Consider the following 27475-nt stretch of genomic DNA (forward strand, 5'->3'; position numbering starts at 1 on the left):
CCAGTATATCTGAGATTCAGAGGAACCTTCCTGTATTCTCATGGTTGTTGCTGGTTTCTGCTCAGAAACATCTTACATTTTGAGCTAATTAGCTTATAAAGGCGTTTAAATGGCAATCAATAGATTACATCAGTTCCCTTTTGGCTTTCAAAGGGCACTCATTCATATTGAAAAGGAAAAGAAAGAACCTCTCCTGAGGTACTTATTAACACATGGACTTAGATTAAGGACTCCAAAATTCCTCTTTCTCTTTCTTGAAGGTTGGTGAAGGCCTGTATGAGAAAGAAGTTTCAAATCCCTAAGCTACTTTTAAGGGTCTATCTGTTAGAATTAACATCTTCTAATACATTCAGTTAAAGTTTCAGCATATCCGAGCAGTTTATCAAATCAATATAATGCCATTTACTCCAAATTTAGCACTGAGCCTAAGTATAATACCACACTCTAATATTTCACCTCCAATATGCATATATTCAAAAGGCATGACCTTTACAATCAGTTAGTGATTCTTGTCTAAACTTGGCTGTATTTAAACTTCAGCAGAAGCAGGACATGTTTGTAGACATTTAGAAATATAAATTGCCCTTGAATTTATGGTTGTTTCTTTTAATTGATAGCAGGTATCTGTTAAGAGGCTTCTGCAAAATACCTTGCCAAGTGTATGTTTGATCATTGAAAATCACAGCTGACCTGCTAGTACACTTCACTGAGAACTTATGTAGTTAATCACTGTTCACAAAATTAAGGAGAAAAGAACGTCTCCAATGAATGTTACTTTATTGTAGAAATTTTTCTTTGTATATTTCTCAGCACAAGTTTAAGGATGTCCCCAACCAAACAACTCAGATACTGAGTGGCTCTCCCATGCCTCAGGTGGAATGACTTGCCCTGAAGTCAGTTCCTGATTTTTCCTCCTGGAAATGTCATTAATTGCCAGATCTGTTAGGAATTTCAGTAGAAAGGCTGAAGATCCTTTGGGCATGATGGTTGTTCCAGTTCTTACAGTTGATTTTCCTCAAAAAGTGATTCTTTGCAAACCAAGGTCAGATGTGAGTCCTTTCTGGACTTTGTCTATACATAAAATATGTATAAACCCACAGTTTTTAAGACACAGGAAGTCATGCTAAGGATGGCCCCTGAAGATGTTCCCCATTTTAAAACTATTCTGAAATCAGAATAATTCAGCAGGGACAGATAGGAAAGCATGAGATGCTCAAGGCAAGAGGCTTTGCATTTCTGGTCGCCCATAGTGAGGAGAGGTGCTTTGACATGCAAACAGCTACCAGAAAAAGCAGTAAGTGGGAAGGGGATTGGTGAGGTATCTCTTGAAAAGAAACTTAAGCACCAAATTGTTTAGCTGGTAAAACTAAAGGCAACATAAAAAACAATTTGTTTGAAAGCAAAGAAAAAAACACCAGGCAGATAAACACCAAAAAAGAAAATGAACATTTATCTGAAAGAACAGTTAAAGAACAAACTCCAAAATACTATTGAAATTAAAAGAAAACGTTCCTTTAACCCGTCAAAAGGATTTAGAAATACCTTCAGCTAAAAGCACGTGGGGTAACTCAGACCTCCCCTCCTGTTCAGTAGAGCCTTGTGTTGGGCTGTGTGAGATGGGGCTGTGATGGCACCAGTGGGTCTCTCCTGGCTCAAAAGAGCCAAGTGCCACTTGCCCCCCCCAGCTGGCAGCATGCAGAGAGGGTTCCCCATTCAGGTGCCTCTGAGAGTGGCAGGTGAGGCTAATGCCAGTCAGGCATCCAAGGAGGAGCACAGCTCCATGCCGGAGCCTCAGGAGAGAACGAGGAATTATGACCGTAATGCGTTCGGAAGCACCAGTGTGTTACACCCCGTTATAAGTTAAAGAGCTCATTGCTTTCCTCTGATGATAAGGTTGTGTGAAGATGAGAAGGAAATAAATTCCACGAGCAAGCAGTTTAGGTAAAGAGAAGCCTTGGGTTATCCACCCCTAGCTGCCATATGATTTTTATGCATTCTCTGCAATCAAGCGATATTGAGATCATCATTAGAGGCTATTAAAAACACCATTGTGAACTCTGTGCATGCAGCACTAAGGGTTTCATCTGTAGTTAAACTCTTTGATTTTTAATTTCAAAATTTATTTTGCTAGTGAAGATGAAGGACTTGTTTCTAGTAGTGCAGTCATACAAACGCTTTACTTTTGCCTTAGGATAAAACTATGATTAGCAGTTTGGAGCTTTCTGTGTTCTTGACATTGAGCTAAACAACACAGTCATCATAACAAATTCCTGACAAAAATATTGAAGTGTGATTGTATTTATGAGCTTTAAAGAATAGAACATCACAGAAAAGTGGTAGCTTCAAAGATGAGTTTTACAGATCTGAGATATGCAATGTGGCAGTGGTTAATCATAAAAAGTACTGTAGTTTAGCTGTTTTTAAATACAGAAGGTGTGAAAATTTTATTCACCTATATATTTTCTCTCTCTTCCACTGTTTGATATAGGTGGGAGCATGTACAAATATTAAAAGGTGAATGTATGCATGCAGAGAGATCAGAGCCACTCCATTGCATGGATGATAGATAGTCTGCTGGTGGGCTTCATTTAATCTCTTGAACCTCCTTTCTGCCACATGGCCAACAGGCAGTTTAAAGGCAGCTGGAAATCAAATGTGACATAATTGCGAAAGAAATGGTTTCCCATGAAGTGATCTAATGTCTTTAGGCCTATAGATTGGAGAGGAAAATGTATCCTTACAGGAACTAAAATTAACAGCTCATCCATCATCTACTTCTTGGAAAGGAAGCATTTGAATGGAGCTGGGCTTAAGGTGGCTGAACTGTTTTACTAATTTCAGCAAGCAAGCCAAAATTTAGCAGAGCTTTCAGTCAACATTTAGTAACAAATATTTGAATAAATATCTCCATTATCTTCAACAACAGATGGCATTTGTCTATCAGCTCTTGTGTTTGTGGTTTAGGCTTTCCAGCTCACCTCTGTCTCCATACCACCCAGCAGTCACCTTCTGTGAGAGCAGGGCTGTGGGTTCTGGGGACCAGGTAGTGAGAAGGACTGCAGCCCGTGGGAAGCTGGATGCAGAGGAGCTGCAGCCCATGGAAAGCTGGACACAGAGGGGCTGCAGCCTGTGAGAAGCCAGACACAGCAGCTCACAGTGGGTTAACACTGTAACTGTGTCTGTACCACAGAGGCAAAGCAGAGAGTGCCTGGGGGGAAAATCACTTGCTGTTTGAATGTTCTACATTTTGGAGAGAAGCTCTAGGATAATGATAATGACATTGCCCAAGACAGCGAGGACCCTGGTTTTTCAAGTCTCTACTACTTTATGTAATGCTGCTGTGTCACATTAGTACATGCTTATTAGAGATTCATTTAAAATACATGGGTGCTGATAAATGACTCACAGCATTGCTGCTGTTACTTTTGCATAATTAGAAAATACATGAAAGTTTAGAAACTCTAATGATGTGAATATGAAACATCCTCTCTTGCAGTCCACTGGGATTGCTCCATCATTGCCTGTATATTGGCCTTTTCTGTCTGGAGCTGAAAACTCATTAGACCTGACAGTGTTCAGATCATGTGCTGGAAATGCCGTTCTCTGTTAATTTATTACATGCCAAATCCAGAGCAGGGCTGGGTGTGCTGCTCAGTTGCCCAGACAAGACAACTCTGTGGAATAAGTCACTGCTGGAAAGATGCCCCTTAGCCTGAAGGCTGACGTAAGCCTCCCTCCAGCCAGCTCGAGCGTGTGCTGCTCCTGCTCCCCAGGCAGACAGGCAGACAGACAGACAGACAGGCTTACCCAGCACATCCCTGGTATGTGCCACCCAGCCCCTGTCACCCCACCGGCGCTGCTTCCTCGGGCTGAGCGCTGGCTGTGTCCCTGAGTCACGGAGGATTTACAAAGGCAGCTTGTCTCTGGTAAAGACTTTCATTTTAATTTCCCAATCAGCATTGCAACAAGGAGGAGTAAAGGCAGCGATAAAGTGGGGAGATGAATATAGTCTGGAGTTCAGTGTTGTGCCAGGAAGGGACGTCTTAAAATCTTGATTTACATTCTGCTGCTCAGACTGTTACTGACATGTCAGCAGCGTCTGGTTGCGGCCGGAGTGACTCTGCTTGTCTGTGTGAGCAGAGCTCGCTGCAGAAGAGGTGCCTGTTAAAAAGCAGCTACAGCACATCACCTGCCTGCTGCCAAAGGTCACACTTTGAAAAGGACCATAATACACAGGGTGAAAGTCTCAAAACACACCTCCTAAAATACTGTATTATTTCTGTAAGACACTTCCTTTTGTAATCAGGCCACTGTCTGTGTCAGGTGTGGAAAAACTAATGATGCTGAAGCCTGCAGGGGCTTTATTAAGCTGCTTCCCCAGCTGTTTGGGTGGGCAGCACTGCTGTGGACTGTCCTTCCCCACCATCACCACCTCCACCAGCCCCCTGCTGGACTCCCCATCCCTCAGCCCCATGCAAGGGTAGTCTGCATCTTGACATAGAGGATTCTAGAGAAAAACAGCAGTCCAGGGGTTTGCAGGACTGATCCTTCTGCCCCCTTCTGGGGCTTCATTTGCCCCAACTGGGAAAGAAAAATGCCATTTCTAAAGCCTAAGTTATCATTTAAACAATAAACCAACATGGCACTGTCTCCCACCATATGCTTGGCTGCAAAATATTATTAGTCACCAGGTCACCCTTTCTTTTACGTGTTTGCATGCACTCAAAGATTTGTGTGTTCCTACAAACATACAGACTAGTTTACATGTGCATGCTTGAACCTTGCTTTTCTGTGGCATCCCACAAATTCATAAACCGTGGGTAGAGATTGGTAGATTTGGGGTTTGGCCTTGCTGGAAGAGAAATGCCCTGACCTACTTTCTTCTGCCGAGAATGTAATAAAAGCAAGAGGTTCATGTAATGATGGGATTGATTTTTCTGTCCATATAGGTAAGTAAATTGCTGGCATCACAAGTTATCTGTGGCTAAAAGCTGTGACATTGATCTATTAGACTCTGCCCTATGACCTTCAGTAAATGACATCTCTGCTTTCATGTCCTCACTGGGGAGAGGGGACTAATGGTGCCCTCTGGCCTTCATGAGACCTATTTTTACTTTCTCAGTAAAGAGCTTGGAAATCTCAGGCGGAGGGACCTTACTAATAATACTTATCATGTTCTTATGTAGCATCATCATTAGGCTGGCCTCCATGTGCTCTAGGGCTGAGATTAGGCTGAGGGCTCCCACCAGTGTCCCTCATTCCCCACCAGAGGCAGCTGTGCCAGGGATGACTCAACATCAGGCTTGGGGGGAGTGGAAATGCATCCAAACAAAGCCATATCCAAACAGCAAACACAGTGGTGCCACTCCATTGCAATTTGCCATATTAGAAGTTTAGTTAAGCTACTGCCTAAACCCCGTGGATATCAGTGAGGCCCAAGCCAGGCAGCAGCAGCAGTACCAAGGCAGTCTCTTGGCAGTTTTTTCATTCCTGTTTAGTAGCTTGCTTTTAAATGGTTCATAAGCTCCTGGACTCATTAGCTGCTGCAGAAGAGCTAATTGCACACGTGGAGGAAAAGCAATGAGTGATGATAATGAAGCTATGGTTCACGCTAAACTGCCCAAGTTCACTGAGGTGTGCACCTATACAAAGTGAGGTGTGAGCTGTATAAAGGCAGCATGTATTACTCAGATTAAATACCTGCACTGAATTTAGTATGGACCGTTGTGTTTTGTATCACCAACATCTGTCTGACTTAAGGGCTGTAAATCTCCCTTGTTAAGGAGCTAAACGTAGTCATAGGGCCTGTGCAGCAGAGGAGAGTGGTAAGTCTGCTGCTCTAGGAGCTTTGTTAATGTCTCTGCCTACCTTTATGTGTGTGCTGCGGTCAGGATGCTCCACATGCTTTTTTATTTTGCTACACTTTGTTTATCACTCCTAATTTTGAAGGCAGGGATACAAAATTAACATCAATATAAGCTAAATTTTCTTAAAGTATAAAGCAGAGTTATACAGTTATAAAATATATAACTGGATTTTTAAAATAATATTTGAGTAAATTTAGCTCATGACTGGATGATCAACAACTCTCACCTATAGGAGAACAATTTGAGCTTGACTGCTGGGAAATCACTTCCTGGTCCCTGTCATAAGAAATTAAGAACCATTCTAGTCATTTTTAATAAAATATCCCAACGGGCTGCATAAGGAGACATTTTGAAGACCTTCAGGTTGTGGAGGAGGTGGTAGGGAGAGTTAAATGCTCTAAATTAGGTAAAGGACATCTCTGTAACATACTTTAACTAGAAAGGAGAAGCCTTGCTTCCTTCAAACACAACAGCTTCACCCCTACTCAGTAGTGGAGGAGGTGACACAATGTCACTTTTAGCAGAAGTGTGAGACAGATGTCTGCAGAGGGGGAAGGGATTTCAGTCACTGGGAGAAGGCTTCATATTTTAGAGCTAAATTTAACCAATGTCAAGGAATTGTCCAAGGTGTGCTGGGGTTTGCTAGGTATCTCTAGGTGATTTGGAATGTGCAAAAGTGAAACCAAGGCACCAGGTCTAGCTCAGCTGGAGCCACATTTGTGGTTGCTGGATTGAAGAAATAGCTGCATCTGAGAGGCGAACTTGCCTCTTTCCCATGCCTGTGTCTCTCACCCAGCCCTGACTGGCCACGCTTTTGGATGCTACCACACACTCTGGCTAATTTTTCATTTCACTGCTGGAGTCAACCGCACAGCAAAACTAGGAGAATTAGAATGAAAGACAGTGTTAAAACTGTGGACTGATGGAATTGACATCTTCTTTTCAAGTGAATGCATTGCTACCCAGAAGCAACGTGTATTTAGGTGCCGATTAGTAACGGGCCAAGTGAAGTGAGTCCTCCCGGCACGAGAGCTGCTGGCCCTGCTGACATGGAAGGGAGCTGCCTGCACCCTTGGCTGTAGTGTTTGTGGCTCCTATTTCTGCATAAACATATCCAAATAAAGAAAAAAAAAAGCCAGCATTATTGACAAAGCAAAGGCCAGTTCTATTTATATCTGCAGTAAGGCTGTGATAATGAAGACGCTTTAATGTGTCTCAGGGCCTAGATGAAACACTGAAAATGTTGCTTTTAAGAAAAAATTATAATAATATCCCCTTGAAATCCTGAGGAAATGTGTGTGGCGGACTTCTGGAGAGCAATATCAAAGAAACAGGAGTTGCAGAGCATAGGGAGTTACTACAGTTATGGGCTTTGAATTGGCTTAAATCTTTGCTTTTAAGTTTGGTGGTTTTTTTTTTTTTTTTTCTCTAAGGATCTCTTTAAAAGTAACACTTTATTGACAGGGAGAATGTTTTACTGCCACTGAACTCTAGCAACAGTGCAGATCTGTCAGACCTTGCCTTACTTAGGAGTGTAAATCCTTTCTCTGTGGTTGCTTCTGCTGTCTGGCCCCTTTTATGGGTGTCAGACTCCTGGGGGCTGGGAGAGGCAGTGTGAATGTCTGCAGAGGGGGACAGATGGGTAAGAGTGTTCTTTCAACACAGAATTTGGAGCTTTGTAGTTAGGAAAGGCATTTTTCTTTTCTGAAAGTTTTTTAGGGGCTTCTGGGCTGGTTGGGGTTTGTTGAGGCAATTGGAAAACTGGAAAAAAATATTTACTAAAAATATCATCTGTCATTTCATCCTGTGGCATCTTTGACCAGCTTTAATCAACTGGTTGTTTCAGGGCATTGAGCAGGTTTAAAATATGGCTCTAGGAGCAGAAAATGCCCTGGAGCATTGCTGAGCACGTGTGCAGGTGTCACAGCTCATCTGGTGCCACTGTCCCTTTCTCCAAGAAGCCTCATCATAGCTAATTACTTTCACCTTACTATGAATTTGGGTGATGCTGCAAAAATCGGCACTCACCAAGCAGGACTCGGTGGCCAGAGCCCATCACATCCCTGGTCCTCTCTCTCAGAACCCCTGGGATGCTCAGCCAGATTGTGCTCTAAATACATGCCTGATGCATTTTAGAGTAACCTTTCCAAGTCAACACGTGCTTTGTTTCTAGCTCGAATTTTTGTCTACTTCTACTAGATCAGATTGCTATTCTTATTTAGTTAATTTGATAATAACAAGATATTATGAAAATCCCACTTGGCAGAAGAAGAGGTGGGCGATGACCATATAGAAATGGGAACTGATTTTTAACTACATCATCCAGAAGAGTTAAATGAAGGCAACAGATTTTAAAGCTTAGGCTAGTTGTTGAAGTTGAAAAAAGATCAGGTTTTCAGTTGCAGAATTTGGTTTTCTGAAGCATGAATGATGATATTCACCCTTTACCCTTGGAGCAGGAACGTGCTTTGTGGACCATGTGCAGCCCTGTGCATGCTGTTGGCACTCACCAGATTACTGTGATTATTAACAGTGCACAGATGTACTGGCCATTGCTTTCAGGTAGTCAGGCCAGGTGGAAAAAGTATGAAAGAACTTATGACAGACAGATATTCGCGTGTGAGTTAAAATATTGAAAGAAAAAGAAATTCTGGTTTATCTGAGTAATTAAAGGCACACTCTGCAGAGGAAAACAAGCAGAAGCATATGTAGTGCGTGCACAATTTGGAAGGCACACAACCTCAGCTTGCTGAGAGGTATAAAGAGTAAAGATGGTTTTCTACCTTCCTTTTGTCCCTTGGATGCCTATTTGCAGATATAAACGGCCAGGTGTGATTGTAGTATTTACATTAAAAGAAGATGAAGGTTGTCAGGAAGAGAACCATGAAGCTAAGTCACGCCAGGATTGCCACTGCTCCTGCAGTGTCTGTGTTGGCTGTCTGGGCTGGTTTATGTTCCCTTGTGCCCAAGAGAGCTGCACAAGAAGGGCTGGCAGGCTGGCCACAGGCAGTGCCTGGGACACTGCCTGCATTGCCACCTGCATATTTGCACAGCTCTCACTTCTCCCAGCTGCTCTGCTGCCCACAGGGCACAAGGCAGCACACCACCTCCCGGCACTTCTGGTATCCCTGGAATCCCCACAGTCCCTCTGGCAGGTTCCTGGGAGCCATGCAATGCCCTGGGCAGCTCCCAGCAGGGCAGGAGTGAGGAAATGCCCACATCCATTAAGTGGGTTGTTGGAAAAGCAGGAGCACCAAGTGTGCTCGCAGAGGGCACCTCGAGCAGGCAGTGTTGAAGTGGCTGTCAGGGTGTTCTGGCTGCCAGCCCATGGGTCCCTGGCCCTGAGCCCCAGTGAGATCCTCCTTGGGCAGGATCCATGGTCCTGCAGTCAGCTGAGGCTTAACACTCTCTGCAGGGGCTGAGCTGCCACACTCCCCACTCAAATTCAGAGGCACCATCCTCATCTCAGGCTATTCAGTGTTTGCTGTTGCAGGGGAAGGTCAGGAAAATCCAGATTCCTTCTTTCAGCTATGTAAGGACCCCAGTTCAGACCCCAGTTACATCCCTCTTTGTCCTGATGCTGGGCAAACAAAGCTGTACAGCCCCTCTTAAGCTAGGAGATGCTCTCTCTGACTTGTTTTTCACACCCGCCACCCAGCCAGCCCCTCTTGTAACTGGGCTATATTGTTGTCTCTCTGATTTCCTGTTGTCAGATGGGCTGATTTTAATTGGTTTGCATTTTCAGTTGTTTTTCAGTTCATCAGGAAGGATAAAATAAAATCCTGCCCTCTGTGCTCCTCTCTGTCCACTGTAGCAGCACCAGCTGAGCGTGTTAATCTGAGGGACAGTGCAGGCAGGGCTTACTCCCTGTGAAGTGTTTGGAGGCTGCTTGTTAAGCATTACATTATTCAAAATGCATTAAATTATCCTGAATGAGGAGGAAGCATGTCTCGATCATCAAGCTGATGGACATTAGCAGTCTTCCACCACAAGTTTGCTAAATTTGAACTAGATTTAGCTACTGTCTGCTTCATTCCTATTCTGCAAGGAATTCTGTGGACAGGGAACTGGCAAGAAATATGAGGGATAAATTCAAGGTACCCACAACTTGGACTAAAAGCCTTCTTTAAATCCTTGGGATTTCTAGACTTTGGAGAAATGCAGTTGGCATTACTGCCTTGTGTTGACCAAGCAGGAAAGTTTAACTGGTAGTCCAGGATACAAATTCTTGACAGTCTGGAGGTGGCTTTGAGATCTGAGGGTGGCTTAAATGTTACTGGTGGGGAAGAGTGAGAAGGGGAAGTAACACACTTCTCAACATTTCAGGGTTTATAAAGCTTGTATGCTGAGCTAGAGGCTGTTAGGGTTTGCTTAGTCTCAAAACAGGGAAATCAGGAAAAAATATAGATGGGTGACAGGCAGTTAACCAGCGATTTTTTCAGCTTATTGCTAATATTTGTATTTGCTGTCTTTTACGAAAATGGGAGACTGAATTTTGAGTATTTGACTATTGATTCATAAAAGATTTTGTAATTACTATTTATATCCCTTGTTTGAGCATCTCTGTTGGCAGCCACTAGAATGTCATGATCTCCTGTATCATAGACCTGCCATTGCCAATGTGAGAAACACACTCCTGTCTTGCTGAAAACTTGTAATAAGCAAATGCCAGCCCTTCCTAGCTGCAGTTAGTGTAAAAAAAAATTACACTAAATTAAATTGCTGAGGATTTATGTGAAGAGGAGAGGCTCCTTTTGCATCTGTTGGCCATGATGGATGAGCTGGGATTTCCCATCCTCCTTCTGGCTCGGAAGCAGAGCAGCACATGGGTGGATAAACCCAGCACAGAGCAGGAGCTAGGGCTGGGATGGGCACACACCATTGCTCATTCCGAGGCTGCCAGTTACTCAGCCATCAGTAGAATAAATGCCTGAGATATGCTTCTCCCACCCAAACATTTTGTCGTTTGGTCTTTGTTCAGGGGGCAATGTATCTCTCTCCGAGCTACCTTGACTTTTTTGATCTGTTAGCCTAATCAGTCACAGGGTGTCATTTTACCTCTAAGCCAGCTAAGCCCAAGGAGCTCAGTCTTGCCAACATGACTCTTCCTTTCCCTCCTTTCATCTCTCCCAGAGGTCAAAAATAGCTGTCTATGAGAAAATGTGGTCATATATGAAGTCAGCCGAGCCCTCAGTGTTCACCAAGACGACGGCGGACGGGGTGGCCAGGGTGCGGAAGTCCAAGGGGAAGTTTGCCTTCCTGCTGGAGTCCACGATGAATGAGTACATCGAGCAGCGCAAGCCCTGCGACACCATGAAAGTTGGAGGCAACCTGGATTCCAAGGGCTATGGTGTAGCAACCCCCAAAGGCTCAGCATTAAGGTGGGTGGAATAATATAACAATATCCATGTTGTTATAGTATTCCACCTACCCTGATGTATTGTGTTGTCATTTTCTTTCTTGTGGATTTTGAGGTAACTTAAAAGTTTAAAATCTTCAATATTCCATGGAGTTAAATAAGACGGTAAATTATGGTTTCATTTATTTAATGCATCCATTTTTTTGTGTTCTCTTCGTGTTGTCCTCTCTGATTGTTTGTTGCTGTTTTAATTTTACAGTTCAATGGCTTTTTCAATTTAAATGGTAAAAGCCAAGTTAACCTGCCATATGTGACGAATGTTAACTGCATGATGTGGTGTTGTTACTTTTTTTCTCAAAGACGATTTCCCCATCCCGCACACTTCAGTTTTGAGCAAATGTTATCCTCCATGCCACCTTCCAATATTTAACCCTGTATTTGCTGTACAGACATTTTGATAGCTCCACGTTCTGTGAAATTTTAGCCAATTTGTCCTCTTGTGCTCCTTTTTTTATACGTTACGATTTCCTAAGCATTTGTGCATTTTTTCTTACAAGTTATGTTTTATCGTTTCAAGAAATGCTGTTAACCTGGCAGTATTAAAACTGAATGAGCAAGGCCTCTTGGACAAATTGAAAAACAAATGGTGGTACGACAAAGGAGAGTGCGGCAGCGGGGGAGGTGACTCCAAGGTCAGCCTCAATGTCACCACAATCGGGTACCTTAGCAAAGAGTAATCGGCAAGGCTGTTATTTTGCTTCTCAAGAAAAAAACTCAAAAAAAAGCAGATGAAAATTATTTCATTAATTGTGGTGGGGGAAAAAATGCTGTTTTCTTGTTCAGTAGCTCTTTCAAAGAAACAGTCTTATTTAATATCATCAGCGGGTTTGTTCAAGCTTGGAAACCTTATTTAACTAACAGATAGAAAGTCTAGTGTTGGTGGGACCTATGCAGAGTAAATCAGTGAGGTAACTGTACAAGAAACCAGTGATCACCTCTGGTCAATGTCCCAACCCTTGAGGGCAAGGTTTATGAGACTTTTTCTGCCAGGACCAGCTGTGCCAGCACAGACCTGGAAATGAAAGAGCTCCTGTTTCCTTTGGCTTTTTGAGGAAGTTTTGGAAGTTTTGCCTGGAGTATTCAAATATCAGCTTTTATACAGCACTGACCAGTCTTCTGCATGCTCCTCTGCAGGAGCCCTGTATCCATGTTTGACATGCCTTTGATACAGATGTGGACTCAAATCTGGCTCCAGTGGCAGCAGTGGCAGCCTTATCACTGCCTGCTGCTGAGCTGAGGCTTCTCCCAGCCTTCCAGGCGGCCTGTACTGCACCTTCACAAAGTTACTTCAGTGAGCTCATGTATTGCAAATGTTAACTAGTGTGCTTTCCTCTTCCCAGCTTTGGCCTGTAGGACTGGCAGCTTCTGCAGTCTTCAACCCAGCAAGGATAAGCTATAGCTAGAGTTGGCTGGGTGCTATTGGTCACCTTGGGTGCAGGAATTACCAAGAAAATTAATTTAAATGACACTGTTATACTGAAAAGTACTGAAATTCATTTTTATGGTGACACTCTCCTACATCTAGTAAAACCAGATCTTTAGGGAGCAATAACTCCTAATCTCTCCAATAAAAATGCTTCAGATTTGGTCCAAAATCAATAATAACAGCAAACTGCAGTTTCAGACAATTACTGCAAATTACTGCTACAATCTATTCATAAGAGTTGCATACAGTTGGCTATATAGGAAATTGCTCAGCTCGTCATGTCTACTGCTAGCAAAAGCCACTGTGTAATATTAAAGGAAGGAAAAGCTCTTGAATTTGGATTGATTCAGTAGCTGGAGGTCTGCAGTGCTCAGCAGCAGCCTGGAGATGAGCACAAGCTTTTTTATGCTTTTTAGCTCTGCTGCTCATCCTGCACAGAACATTTTTATATGTCATATTTGCCAGTATATTAAACGTTTAATATCCTCCTGAGATCCAGCACCTAATTGTCTAATGCTGCCTCCCTAAAAGAAAACTCTTCATACAAACCAGCTTCAATGAACTTCATTGCTTCAAGTTCATTGAATTAAACCCCGCCAGTAACACTTACAGCCCTAAGGAAACTAAAGAGGGCTTTTTAAATGGTCACAATTAGGGCAGGGCCATCCTTCTATTTTTGCTTGTGCTGGAAGATGTTTTACAAAGAATAATGCTGTCTATTTGGCAGGCCCTCGGCCTGGTCAGGCAGTGTTGAGGGCGTGGAGTCTGGGGTGCTCTGCTGATATGAGTTGGTACCCAGAGAAGAAGGAAGGGGGGCAAACACAATAATGTGTGTTTTGCTGGTTTAGTCCCAAGTGACATCTGTCTGCAGTTTGTTGTAACACGCTGTGGTGAAGGACTTGTTTGAGCTACAGTCACCAGCTCTTGGGGCCCAGCTCAGCTGGCAGAAGTCCCCAGAGAGGAGAACATGGGATGTAGAAGACCTCCCACAGAAGACTAAGCTGAGGGAGGCAGGGAAGGGCTTAGTGGCTGTTTCTAGAGGTGTGGTAAAACGAAGGGCTTTTTTTTGTTACGAAGTGGCTTTTCCTTTGAGGTAGTTCTGTAGGCCCTGAGCACTGCAGGCTGCAGTGAGGCTCCGTTGCAGCCGACAGGCAGAGCCTTCCCAGCACAGCCCCATTGCCGGCCAGGCCCTGCCCAAGCCCAGCAGGAGCCCCACTGCCCTCTCAGGAAGGATGAGCTCTGGTGCTGCCCCTTGTGCCCTGCAGCTCCAGGAGTCTTGCTGGCCTCTCTCTCCTCACTGTCCTCCCACCAGAAGTTGCCCCCATCATCTCATCCCATCTCTCCGGTTAATTGTTTATAAGAACACAGCTTAATTTGTAGCTCATTCAGAGGAGTCACTGCAAAACTGATATTTTTTTTCCCTTTTACCTTAAAGGTGGTGGCAGCTGGGGGAATCAGGATGGAGTGGTGAAGGTGCCTGAGGTGGAGATACAGACCTTGCCCTCCATCTCAACCATTGCTCACTTGGGGCAGCTCTCTCTACCGGCTGAGCTGACAGACTCCTCTCTCAGCTTCCTCAGTAGAGACCCAGGCTTGGGAAATCGCTGCCCCCGAGTTGGCAATCAGCCGCCTCCTACCTCCTGACAGTGGGTTGTGCAATGGGTTGTGTGTAGATGTGAGTCATGTCAGACTGGTGGTGCCGGTTTCTTAAGCTGAATTCCTCTGTGACTCTGATACTTTAGCTCACGCTGAAAGCCAGAGGTGAGTATGAGCCTGTTTGCTTGTGCCAGTGCCCCTCGTTGTACTGCAGAGGACCCGGTCACCCCTCCCGTGCTCGTCCTCCCTGCGGTCCCACGTGCGCTGTGCCTGTGCTCGGAGAGGAATCGTTCTGAGTTGTGAGTTCGTCTCTTGTTACCGTATCTTACCGCCTCTGGAAAATTAAACAGTGACTTACATTTTCTCAAGGATTTTGAGTCTTGCAGCAGGAAAAAGAAAAGGTATTCAATTGGCTTTCTGCAGGACTGGAATCTGTTGGTTTACACAGAGTGTAAGGTTAGGCCTGTGGGCATTCCGTGCTCCTGGGGTTCACCCATAATTCAAGACTAAAGAGACTGGGCCATTTTAATGAGTTTGTTATAAAGGCCTCAGCTGACACGTGTCTTGTTTTCAGTGCTACCAGTGTGTGCCAGTGTTGGTGTGGAGCAGAGGGTGCCAGTGTTGGCACTGCCCTGGCAAAGGGAATTAGCCGAATTCGGTAGTGGTCCTTTTTTAACAAGTCTGAAGGGGAATATGCTCCATCCATCCTTAATTTTTCTGGGATGCCTGTCAATACATGTGGGCTGACTTGGCTGATGCAGACGTTCTGGTACATGCATCAAAACTCATTCACTTAGCCCTCCTAAATGAGCTTGAATTCAGTTCCATGGCAAAATTATCCTCTCTTCAAATGCTCTTATACATGCAAGCAGAGTTCTCATTCATGAGAGAATACAAAATAATAGTTGTAAAAAAAACATATTCCAGGAAATATGTTGCAGTGTATTACAAGTCTGGAAACTAATTATTTTGTTTATTATACAGTCCTATAATCTTGGAGCTGAGTGACTCCTGAATAGGGATTTAACAAGAATTAGACAAAAGGGGATGCAGACGGCAGTCACAGTCGGAGTGACTTAAGTGAAACTAATTATTCAGTAGCATAGGAACAATTTCCTGCTAAGATAAATTTCCATAGTTCTGCTGTTGATAAATTTCTTGTATTCTTATACCTTCATGGTAACATTTAATGACAACCAACATGGAAGGAGAATGTTTGAATGCAGCTTCTCACCAGCTTCACCTGCCAAGATTGCCTGCTAATTATTTGACTTAATTTCTTTAATATATTCTTTTTTTAGGCTGATGCCTCTTTTGGAGTACATCAGAGAAATTACATGCAATGTAATATTATTTGATTTTCCAATTGTTTCTTTTTAATCATACAATTACTTTTCCAGTGTGCTAGTTGAGTTCTGCCCTCAAAGCTGTGCTCCATACAATATCCCATTCCCAAGACCTTTGGAGCTGTGAGTGCGGCCATTAGCAGATGGGATCTGTTCCCCCGCGTCTATGTGCTGTTTTGGTTTGATACATTTTAAGCACAGCCGTTAGCATTTGCAGCATAATTTTTTTAAGTGGCATATTTTTAGAAGAAATCTGTTATGCTTTATTTTAGATGATACCTGATGCCTAAAGAGCACCATTGCCAAACACGTCATGCATAAAAGAGAACATTTGGGGAAATGGCTATCTTAAAAAGATGCAGCACGATTTATTTGAGCAATTTGTTTGAAATTATGTTCATCAGCATGAATTTCCTTGTCATCCATACTATAGGCCTGTGTTATGAGCTGGAAAAGGATAAAATGGCTGATCAGAGCCAGTGACAGTAACACAGCTAATTCATGCTCAGAGCTGGGAAAGTACTACGAAATTACTGTGTTGTGCAAATTAGTGACAAAGCAAAATCATGCTTTAAAAGAAGGACACCAGAATATTGGTTTAATTGACAGGTCTTACTTTATAGCGTATTAGGAAATAATACTGTGTATGTTTTGTGGCAGTGATGAAGTCTTAATGCTCTAGGAGTTCATTGGAGCATCTCAGAGCACTGCCAAGAAGGGCAGAGAGCCTGCTCTGGTTTGCAGAAACATCAGTGTTGTTGTGCATATTGTTGAGGGTATTTTCCTGGAAATGGAACTGGGAGAAGCGGCACGGTAATTTAGGACGAGTAGGTTGCCTACACTGGCAAGGAGTTGATGGAGTTAGAACCAGTGGTGTCCAAGAATTTGGAACTGTTCAGTTTTGCCAGTATAACCTTTAGCATCATGGAGACTGGCTTTGCTGCCTTGCCAAAGGAGACCTGTTTATGCAGCATTAATTGTGGCAGACCTGGGGCTTGTGCAGGGACGCCATGTCCTGCCTTTATGGCCGCAAGAAATCTTAAAGACTTGTTAATTGTGCACTCCTTTTGATAATAACTGTGGTGCTTAACAGTTAATTTCCATAGATTGCTTACATGAGTCGTTTATCCTGCACTGTAAGTATCAGTATGGGAAAAGTCAAGGCAGCAGGCTCTGTGGTACAGAAAAAGGAAAAAAGGAAAACCAGCAGCTGGAAGTGGAGCTCCCAGCAACAGGAGCAGGGCCCTTTCTTTGAACATCTCCCTGGGGGTCTGGGCTTGGTTGTTTCTCTTTAATAGTAACTGCTGTCATTTAACATACAAAGGGAAAAGTAAATGCCTTTCTTCTTCTTCAAAGTGACTCTAATGTTTCAGCATTGTGCTCACGTGGACGCAGGCACTGCTGCTGCTCTGTGGATTTCTCTGTGCTTGCCGGCACTGTAACCCTGGGCCCAATGCCTCTAGCTTTTGTACACGACCTAGTTGTTCTTTGAATGTCTTGTGGACTAGCCTTTGGACTAAGCAGCATCTACCTGCAGCCTGCTGAGGACCCAAGAGCAGGAGTCTCAGAAGAAGCTGTTTCAAGAGGAAAATAAAGATGGGGGGAAAAATGGATGTGCCTAGAGACAAGAGAAAGAGAAGGTGAGGGGATAGCCAGCGTGCAAGGTAAGTTGAGTCTCTTGCTTGTACCCATCCAGGTTAGAAAGGACCTAAGCGATGGCAGGAAAGGTCCATGCTGCTCTTTCAGATGTGGTTGAGTGCGATGTTGGGCACCTGCACTCCTTTGCTCTTCTTCCACCCTCTTACCACATCCGTACCTCAGGTATCGGGTACTGCTGTGAATGAGCTACAGTGACTTGTTATGGCTTGTATTTCCTAATCCAATCAGCGTGTATTATTGCATTAGCACTTGGCACTTCTCTTAAATTGTGATTCTGTTAGTACACAGTTTAATTTGTTTGAGCTACATTTGTGAAACATGTATCCTTTAATAGAGACACTGCTGCTGCCAAACACAGGCTGCAGACTCTGCGGAGAGCAGAAGAACTTGCAGCCTCAGCTGGTAGCACATCTGGCTCTGCAGAGGTGTGCACAGTGTCTATAGATGATGCAATGACATCATGTGTTCATTCAAGCACCCCACTTTAAAATGTATACCTGGTGACCAAAGGAAAAATGCTTCACATTCCACAAGGATAAACTGGATGTTCCAACCTGTAATGGCAGATTAGTCCTGCCCAGTAGTGGAAACTATAACAAAGTTCAGTTATGGAGAACTGTTACAGGTACTCAGTGCTCAACCGGAGCTAAACCCACCCCCTGCAGCTCCAGGATGCTCCTCACCATCACTCAGGGCCCTGGGGCCTTGAGCAAAGGGAACTGCTGCTGGCTCTGCTGTTGAGGAAAAACAACATCCTCTGCCAGGGGATTTATCGCTCTGCCTCCAAGCACTACCCCAGCCATCGACATGCAGCTTATTTCTTAGGTGGCTGGGGGATATATAGGGCTTGAGGTGCTCAGTTTTAATTTTCTAATTGTGCAAGCTCTTTGTCTTTCCAAACTAGATGGCTTTCTCTTTTATCCCTTCCTCTGCCCACCCATAAAACATTGCAATCCCTCAAATGTTGACTCTTGGAAATGTGCAACTGCTGGTAGTACAGGGAGAACTGCTGTTAACACAGGGGAAAAGTGTTGTGGGTCTGAAATGGTAGCAAAGAGCAACCAAGGGCTCATTATTTAAAAAAGAAATGCCCAGCGCTTTTTGCATTTTTTCACTGGATATTGAATGTTCAGGGTGGATTACGAAAGATCACTTTTTGAGACAGAAGGTAGGAAGTAGTGATTGACAAGAAGGAGCAGGGATTGACCATATGGGTTTTTGCCTGTATTTTCAAGGTTCTTCACTCCTGCTTGAGGTACCAGGCAACTGTAGTGTTTAGACAAACATAGTGGGTTAGGATTACGAGCCCATTTCCAAACAAAGTGTTCCCCATCCCTCACGTGTGGGTGTGTCGCAAAACGTGAAGTCACGGCACAGAGACATTGCTAAATTGGTAAATTGCAACAGGCAGATGGATGATCTGATCTGAGCAAGGGCAGAGCCCTTGGATGATGCATTCATCCCCAGCTTTTGTATCTATTCAGAAGTTATTTCAGTAACAAGATCTGACAAAAAGTCCATTCAATAGTTACAGATCAGGCTGGGATTTATACAGTTTGGGGGAATAAAGTGCCTTATTTGATTTAGATGGGTCTTTAACCTCGAGCAACTCCCTCTAGAGAGTAGTGCTGGATTTGGTGTCTCTTCCTAGATTGTTTCTATCTTTATATTTTAATGATACCAAGATGGTTGTTAGTGATATTTTTTATGGTATCCTGTCAAATTAAGCAGAGAGCCTGGACTTGATTTCTGCCTTTGTCAGTCCCTGTACAGCCGAGTGCCTGTGCAGGCTGGCTCAGGGATGCAGCAGTGGCCACTTGCCTTCTGGCCCACTCAGCTCCAGTCAGCAGGACTGGAGGCTGCATTCAGCATCACCTCCCCTCCTCCTGCCAGCAGGACAGGGAAGGCTGGTGGTTCTGTGTGATGTGTGGTAGTGAGGGATTTCTCTGCTCGGCTGGAAGCAGTGCCAGGCGCTGGTGCCATGGTTCAGGGTCACACTGAGGGTAGCTCAGCTGCTCAGAGCAGGGTGCTGATAAGACCAAGGTTGTGGGTTCAACCCCTCTATGGGCCTTTCACTTAAGAGTTGGACTCAGTGGTCCTTGTGGGTCCCTTTCAGCTCAGAATATTCTGTTATTCTGTAATCTCTGTGCTCCTCAGGTATTTGCCTCTTGGAACATGGTAAATGTGACATGTCCCACATGTCTACAGCAAGCTGCCCTCTGTACTTTCCCTGAAATTGGTGGGGATTAGCCAGTGACACTAGCAGGAGCAATTAATTCAGTGTTTTCAGTAGTTTTACCCAAGAGGATTTTAGGATGCATGTGGATTTAGAAAATACTTGCTTGTTTGCACCTTATTCTACCTGCCTTTCTCTGACACCGTGAGGTGGATTTTAGAAACCCAAGTGTTTAACATCTGAACTCTTTGATGTTACAGTGGTTTTGATTGGGTTGTGCTGATGTCAGCAATCCCAGGGATGTTCCAGCCAGCAAGGACAGCTCTGGTCATAAGGAATAAAGGAAGACATTTCTTGCTGTAGAAGTGAGAGTGCTCCAAGTATGTCAGATTCCTAAACTAAAAGGATTAGTCAAAACCAACAGGGATTATTTAATTATAAAACAAGTTTATTATTATTTAATGATAAACAAGTAAAAAAACACTTCATAATTTACTAATCAAGACCTGGTACCACCATGGACTCTCACCTCCTTCATGTCACTGAGATTTGGACAGGAGAGTAACGAGCCCTTTGCAGAGGCCAAGCCCTTGGTCTGACCATGGGGCTTGGCCAGGGCAGCACTCTGATGCAGAGGGAGAATTTCACGTTTCATTAGGAGGGACAGATTTGGACTCTTAGGAGGGACAGATTTGCCAGAAGCCTCCTGTGGCTTTCTGTTGCTCTGATGCCACAAATCAGCAATAAATCTGGCCTAGCTAGATACTAGACCAGATTTACAGCTGTTCTATGCCATGCAGTGTGACACAGCCAGAGCCCGGGGTTGTCTTTGGCACTGTGATTTTGCCTTCTCCTGTGCACCCAAAGGGCCAGTTCCAAGAAGAGGGAATCACAAACAGCTTTGCTGTAAATGCTGCATCCCAAGTGATGTGTGCCTGCATTTCCATGACCCTTCTCCAACCAGAGGAAGTTGTTGTCTGCTATTCTACTGCTGGGGAAAATGAACAAGGGCCTGTTGGTGACCACACAGGATTGTGCATTGTGGTAGTTGCAGTGTTAAGTACACAGGGAGATCCTGTTACCCAAGGACAGTTCTGGTGGCCATATTTGCTGTATGTATGGAGCCAGCATCCATCTGCTTTTGTGAGAAGGATCTCCACTGCCACTGGCCTTAAATTTCTTAGCTTCACCTCTAAATGAACTCTGTATTGCTGAGAAAGATGTCCCACATCCCTCCACGGTGCTGCTGGGGACATGGATGTCCTGGCCAAGTAGTCCTGCAGAGAAGCCTGTGGAGCTCTCCTGTGCAGGAGCCACTCATGAGCAGTGAATCTGCAGTGGTTGGAGTTCTTGCCTGGTGTTTGACATCTCCTAAGCCAGCTGGGCATCCCTCCCTGGCTGAAGTGCTGATCAGGTCTGCTGCAGCTTCTGCTCTGCTATCCTGAGCCACAGCCCCAAGCACACAAGAAGAAAAGGTGTTTTCAAAACCAGAGAGGAGCTCTGAATGCTGAATGTTATTCTGGTCTTCCTTCAAGTACATGGGTGATTTCTTTACCCTCGACCCCTAAAAAAGCTATGTTTGGACTCTCAAGATGCTGCAAGCAACACTGTTGTGAAAAGGCCACACTGTACACCTGATACTCTACAGAAAGTCAGGAACCAGCTGGTGGTGGGTGAAGGAACACTTGCAGCTGTAAAACCCAGGTAGTGAGAGGTGCCAGGGCAGCCCATGCACTGCCCTCCTCATCCTGTGCCACCCTGAGGAAGCCCTTTAATTGGTGCTTTGAAGAGCCTTGCTTGTTGCACCCTTACTTTGCAGCTTGCTTTTCTGAAAGATTGCATCTAAAAATTCTAAATTAATTCTGAGCAATGGTTCGTCTGGTTTAAAAGGAACAGTGTGCCGTCTGCCGAGTTCATTCACTCTCCTTGGCAGTGATTGGGTTTGGGTATAACATTTATATTACATCCATTAGAGCATGGAATGGGATGTGAATTATCCAAAGCTGTTCCAATCATCACTTAAATCTTTTATAGATTGCAAGTAATAAACATAACTACAGTGTTGCTGAGACTTCATGCCACCTAAACACCAGTTCGAGCTGAAAAAAGTCTGCAGATTTTTGGGTGAGATGTTAGAGTCCTAAAGTGACTTCTGTTCCCAGTTCTCACCTCTAGTGGTCATTGACTACTTGTATCACCAGCTGTGACTTGTGAGGACCAATCCAAACACTGGCTACAAAGGCACTGGCATCTTTCCTGGAAAACAGCCCTTTCCTGGCAAGATGGCAATGTTCCTTTCATAAATTAACAGCTCTTTTCCAAGAAACTGCTCAGATTTTTCTCTGCAGTCCAGGTTTGTTCAGGAAAGGGTCCTGTTTACAGCACTAGCACAAAAACATGATGGTCAGTAACTGGAACCAACTGCCAAAAGGAGCAGCCTGGCCAGCCTTTTCAGTCATATGTGGGACTGCAGCCTGCTAGGCATGTGTCTTAAGCTGGTAGAAGTTAGCGATGGCAGTAGGTGGAACATCTGGTTTGGGGTTATCTTCTTTAAATAGGTGCAGGTGAAATCATGACAATTAACCTAAAAAGACATTAATCACACTACTAAAAACCTGTTATGATTTATAATTTGAGAGGGTCAGAAGTTGTACCTTCCCACTTTTGGGACTAATAAAGATCTACTTCTTCGATGATTAATTTACTTGTCTTCTACTTCAAGCTTGTTCTGGCCAGAAAGAATGGAAAGAAATAACACCACCAGGTTTCTCAGTGGAGATAACATTTACTGCAACTAACTTGAAACTGGGGCTTTGGTAAGAGGAGGCAAGGCAAGAAATCCCTCAGACAGGTAAGGCTGTCTCAAAGAGAAGAGGACAGAGTGGATGGCCTCTGAGTCATTGTGTTCCCTCTTTTCCATATTAATTGCATGAATGGAAGATGGGTAATAATCAAATATAAGTGTAATAAATGCTTTGCAAAGAGCATATAGCAGCTCTTTCTTCTGAGAAGGAGCATCTGCATGGTGAACATCCTCAGCCTGGAAACAATGCCATGTTTTGTACAGGACCAACCTGCATGACAAAGTGCTGTAGCACCTCCTGAATTTGAGGGAGAGGTGGCCCAAGTTCTTAAATTGAACCTGAAGCTTTGGGGACGCTCAGTGGTGAGATTTTAAAGAGTTTGTTTTTCAAAAATCATTTCATTCCATCAGTATCCTGTCCTCTGGGGCCACCAGCAGCAAAGGGTGCAAAGGGCTTCTGAGTCTGGTGTCCTGCACCCAGACAGGTTAAAGTGCAGCAGGGAGGAGATCCCAGGGCCACACAGCAAAAGGAAAAGGAGGTTCCTTTTGGGATGGTGTCATATTGAATCTGGAAGAAGACTGTCACAGCTTGTTTTCCAGCAGTAGCGGATGGCTGAAGAGGGGAAGGTTATGCTGCCAGCACCTGAACAGAGTCTCCTAACAGGGTGGCAGAGAAACGAAACAGCTGAAACAGCAATAAAACCCACTTCTGTCAAGGTATAAAATCGTGTTTGTGGCAGTCTCTGTAAAGCTTATAAAGCAGGTGGGCACTGATCTTACAGTCATGCCACTCTTAAAAGAAACAACCATTGCAGATGGCTTAATTCCCCTCTAAGGGCCATACTATCCTATATGAGGCTCCTGGTATTGTTTCTCTAAACTCAAGTCTTCCAATCATTTGTAGAAAAAAATCTTAGCAGGGTTTGGTAGAGCTGCCCAACAGAACCAACCTCACAGGTTAAAGCCTGGATGATTCAGATCATACTGGATGAAAAGCAAAAGCAAAGAAACAAAATCCTTTAGTTATGGGAAGGAAGAAAAACACTGCAAGTTTCTGGACAAGAATACCATCCTGTGGAATCCAAAATGCTGACATCCCGATCCAAATGGCTTCATCTCATTTTCTTGGCATATGGAGCACAACAAGAGAACACAAGCTCTCAAACCTCTGAACATTTTACTTTTATCAAAGCAACCAAGCTAACAGAGAGAGGCCTGGAAACCACACAGCAGAGATGAAAAATAATCCCATAATAAATTAAAGCATGGAAAAACAGTGGAAGCCACCTAGGAAAGGGCCAAGGACTTCATAGGATATCCCATACAGCCCAACAACAGCAACATAATTTTAAAAAAACAACTGGAAAGCACAAAAATATCCCAAGAAAACTACAAGGAAATTGAAGTCCTTTGAGACAGAGCCCCAGAAAATGAGGAAATGATCCTCTGAAGTGGACAGTGAGAGAAGTAGGTGTCTGGTGACACAGCCTTCCCATTGGACCCAGACAAGTCATTTAGTGTCTCCATTCCTCTGCCTCTAAGGCAATTCTAAAAATCCCCTCTCAGTCAAGCAGTCCCAGGGCAAGCTATGAAAAATTCCCTCCCTAGACCCAGCAGCCATCACTCCTAGAAGAACCTTGCAATTCCCTCTGTAACAACCAGCAGAACACTTTGCAGCTTGGTGGCCTTGGACTGGCTGGCCCAGGCAGGGTGCTGGCACTGCCCAAGGGACACCGTTGGGACCAGCTGGTAGTGACCTGAGGGGTGACACAGAGGATTTGTGTTCCATGGGCACCGCTGAGCACTCACTGAAAAACGCCAGGATCCAGACACGGCTCTCTGCGCTTCCATCAGAATCTCAGCCAAAGCCATGACTAACTCTGACTGTTAAATTGAACCAGGCTAGACGGCTACTCAAAGATGAGCAATGGAAAATGTATCGGCAGCCAGGCTCACTTTCCAGTATATCTGCTTATCTTAGGAATTTGGGATCTGAGGAGTCCATCCTGCACCAGCTCACACTGCATTCCTGAAGTGCTGGACCAGGGGTTGCAGAGGCATCACACCTCCTCCAAATAGAAGGTTTCTCAAATCCTGCTGCAAAGGAGACAGCTCATGCATTAGGAGCTTTTGGTATTTATTTCCTGGAATCAGGCAAAATTGTTCCTAGGACTTTGATGAAACAAGCTGTATTTTGTGCTTCACAAATTGGTGCCTTCCACATTGAGAGGATGTCCTTGCTCAGGTACAAGATGTTCATCCCAGTGCCTTGCCCAGTGAAGTGGCTGAGCCAAGGGAGGCTGGGAACTTGCTCAGGCAAATCTTCAGGTTTTCTGTGTGCTGGGGGAACAGGACAGGCCAAGGCAGGGAGGGACAGCACCTGCTACTCTTTCATGTCTGACGCCTCCCCTCTTCCCTCTGTACACAACCTGACCCTCTGGTACCCGCTACCTGCTCAGGCCCCGTGTCAGGCAGGATGGGGACAGCCCCAGGACCAGAGCCCCCTGGCATGGTGACAGCTCCACCAGCAAAGGTTGGGTGGCCCTTAAGCAAGGAGTGACTCCTTGGCACCTGTCTGCCCATCCCACTCAGCTTCTCATGATAGGACACAGAGATGGACCAAATCACCTCTCTCCTAACCCAGGCTGAGGGAATGTGGTACCTCACCTGGCAAACAGGACTGTGACAAATGATAATGAAGCCCCCAGCTCGGGCAAATTCCCATCTGTTTAGTTAAGATAATTTTAGTTTACTACTCTTCTTTTTTTTTTTTTTTTTTTTTTTTTTTTTTTTTTTTTTTTTTGGCAGTTGTGTGTGCTCAATTAGCTGCAATCTTGGCTTAAAAAAAAATAAAGCACCCTAATTAGCATATTAAGCCTCCTCATTTCCCAATACTGTATAATGTTGTGAAAGCTAATCTATAATGTATTGGATGTTATGCAAATTCTCAGTACTCCGTATGGGGTTTACAAAGGCATGCAAATTAAAAATAGTGTTCAGAATAGGACTGGGGGAGGGGAAAATTTGCACAATAAAATATGCAGGTAGGAGGAAAGATGTTTATAACCTTCTTCCTATTGTTTGTGTATTCTCAGCTGCACAATGCTTTTCAAAGCTGAGAGATGTATTGCATAAAATCCCTCCAAATTAGATAGTTTTAAAATGAAATTTAAAATGAGAGTACTGTTCTCTGAGCAATAATTCACCCTGCTCTCTGCTGGGGCTTGTAAGGAGAAGGTAAAGGCGCTGAGCTTTCACTGGCTGGCATTGCAGGCATGCACGGCTGCTTGTAGCTTGATCGTCTGGGGGTCCCCAGGGGTCTCGACACAGCCCAGCTGCCCCAGAGGGTCCATGGTGGTGGCTTGGCCAGGACCTGGCTGCTGCCCTTCGGTGTAACCGAGCGGGGCAGGTGCGTTCCCTGCACCCCTGGGGTGTTGGCAGTGTCTTGGAGCGTGCTTTGATCCCGTTAATATTTTATAGCCTACCTGTAGGAGGATGCAGGTGGAGCTGCAGCACAGCTGGCTTTTTAGGATGCCGCTGGCTCCTGGTGGAGGAGCTCTGCCTGCTGCCAGTGCCGGGCCAGAAAACACGGTCTGTCTCATGTGGTTTGTCACTGCCACCCGTTGGCTGTGTCCAGCTGAGTGTGTACAGTCAGCCCTGATTGATAGTTAATTAGATTACAGCTGCCGCTTAAAAATAGCCATTTTATAAAAATAAAGCCTTGGCTGGTGTCAAACTGAGCCCTGTGCAGGCCAGGAATGAGTGGTGCTGCCTCTGCCTGGACAGCGGGGAAGCTCTGCAGGCAGTGCTGGCAGTGCTGCTGCTGTTACCAGCAGTTGTCCCCACCTTGATGGCTTTCCTCTGCTCTTACCTCCCTGCTGGCCTGGGTGACACTACACAAGATCATGTCATAGCAGCCTGTGGAGCATTCAGCTCAGGAGCTCCTGAATACGATGATTTTTCTCATGATACCCCACGAGCTTCCTGGGCTCAGCTGCCACCGTCCTGCCAAAGGATACGGGGCATCTCCAAGAGCAGCTCTTCCCAGCATCAGCCACCAACAGTCTCACAGCCATCTCAAAAGCAGCTTCTTGGCAGATGAGGAAACAGGGCTTTTCTTTACCAGCTGCTTCTTTCAGCATCTTGTCCTGCCCCAGGCATGGCAGGGCTCAGCCATTCCTGTTGCTCAGAGCTGTGAGCCCTCCCAGTCTGGGTATGCTTCCCTAAATGCCAATGTGCAATTTAGCTTATATTTAAGATGTTTTGTATAGGTCTTGCTGCTCTTTCTCCTGAGTCTCTTCTGCTCTGCAGAGAGTCAGGCACTTTGGGCAGGGGTGGGAGAAAGGCAGAGAGCAGCCAGAGGCAGACATGAGGCTGGTGCTGGGGCAGACATGGGCTGAGCTCCTGCATCTCCTGTGCTGACAGCAGGCCTGAATGGACCCAAAGCAGGCTGTGCACGTGTCTGCCTGGTGTCATCCCGTGCAGAGTGGCACAGCATTGCTGGGGATGAGGACCCAGCCCTGTGCAGCCGTGGAGCAGGGGTCAGAGCTGTTCAAGCAGGAGCAGGAACTGAAGATGTTCCTTGCACAGGCAGTCTGTCTCATGGAAGCAGGCAGGAAAAAAAAATAAGACTTCACACAAGGAGGAAGTGGAAATGACACAAGCTAACCGAGAGCTCCTCAGGTGCTGCTTTCCCACACGGAAGGGCCAGATGAGCTCAGCTTCCCTGGGCTGTGGGCTCTTGGCAGCGCGAGTCAGCAATTCTTTTTATTCTGCCAACCTTTCCCACCCTGGGCACTTTCAGCCGGCATTTCCATATTCATCAGACTGCTTCATAGTGGTCTGCATTTGCTTATTTTCTGCTGCAGTTGCCTGGACTGGGGGAGGTGGAGATGCAGCAGTTCAGGGAGTGCAGCCGAGCACGATGCCTCCAAGCACAGCCCCAGCAGCGCCAGCCGCGGGAGCTGGAGAAGCCAGCGCCAGCGGAGAAGTGGCTGTGACGCCGGCAAAATCCCCCTCCATGGATCCAGCCTGGGGGCTTTTGCTTTGCAGATGTGCACAGAGACCCGCTAGGCGCGGGGATTGCCGGGGATCAGGGGCTACAGGCGTTGTTTGCCAGCCACAGTGGCTGGTGTGGGGGCTTCTGTCTGTTAGTGCAATAGGGGCCCTGCTGGATCAAACCC

General features: G+C 45.1%; 1 protein-coding gene across 6 annotated transcripts in view; it reads left to right on the forward strand.

Moving 5' to 3' along the window:
* Positions 1–27475, forward strand: part of GRIA3 (glutamate ionotropic receptor AMPA type subunit 3) — a 147774-nt gene that overhangs the window by 115200 nt on the left and 5099 nt on the right. For 4 of the 6 annotated variants that reach the window (XM_068204843.1, XM_068204841.1, XM_068204844.1 and 1 more), the window contains one exon: positions 11001–11248. In XM_068204843.1, coding sequence (XP_068060944.1) covers positions 11001–11248 — 248 coding nt within the window. Of the gene's footprint in view, positions 1–11000; positions 11249–11803; positions 11919–27475 lie in introns of all 6 variants that reach the window. The other 2 variants (XR_011004104.1, XM_068204842.1) reach the window with 1 other exon arrangement.

Source organism: Anomalospiza imberbis, chromosome 14 (genome assembly GCF_031753505.1).
Source record: "Anomalospiza imberbis isolate Cuckoo-Finch-1a 21T00152 chromosome 14, ASM3175350v1, whole genome shotgun sequence".
In the NCBI taxonomy this organism is placed as follows: domain Eukaryota; kingdom Metazoa; phylum Chordata; class Aves; order Passeriformes; family Viduidae; genus Anomalospiza; species Anomalospiza imberbis.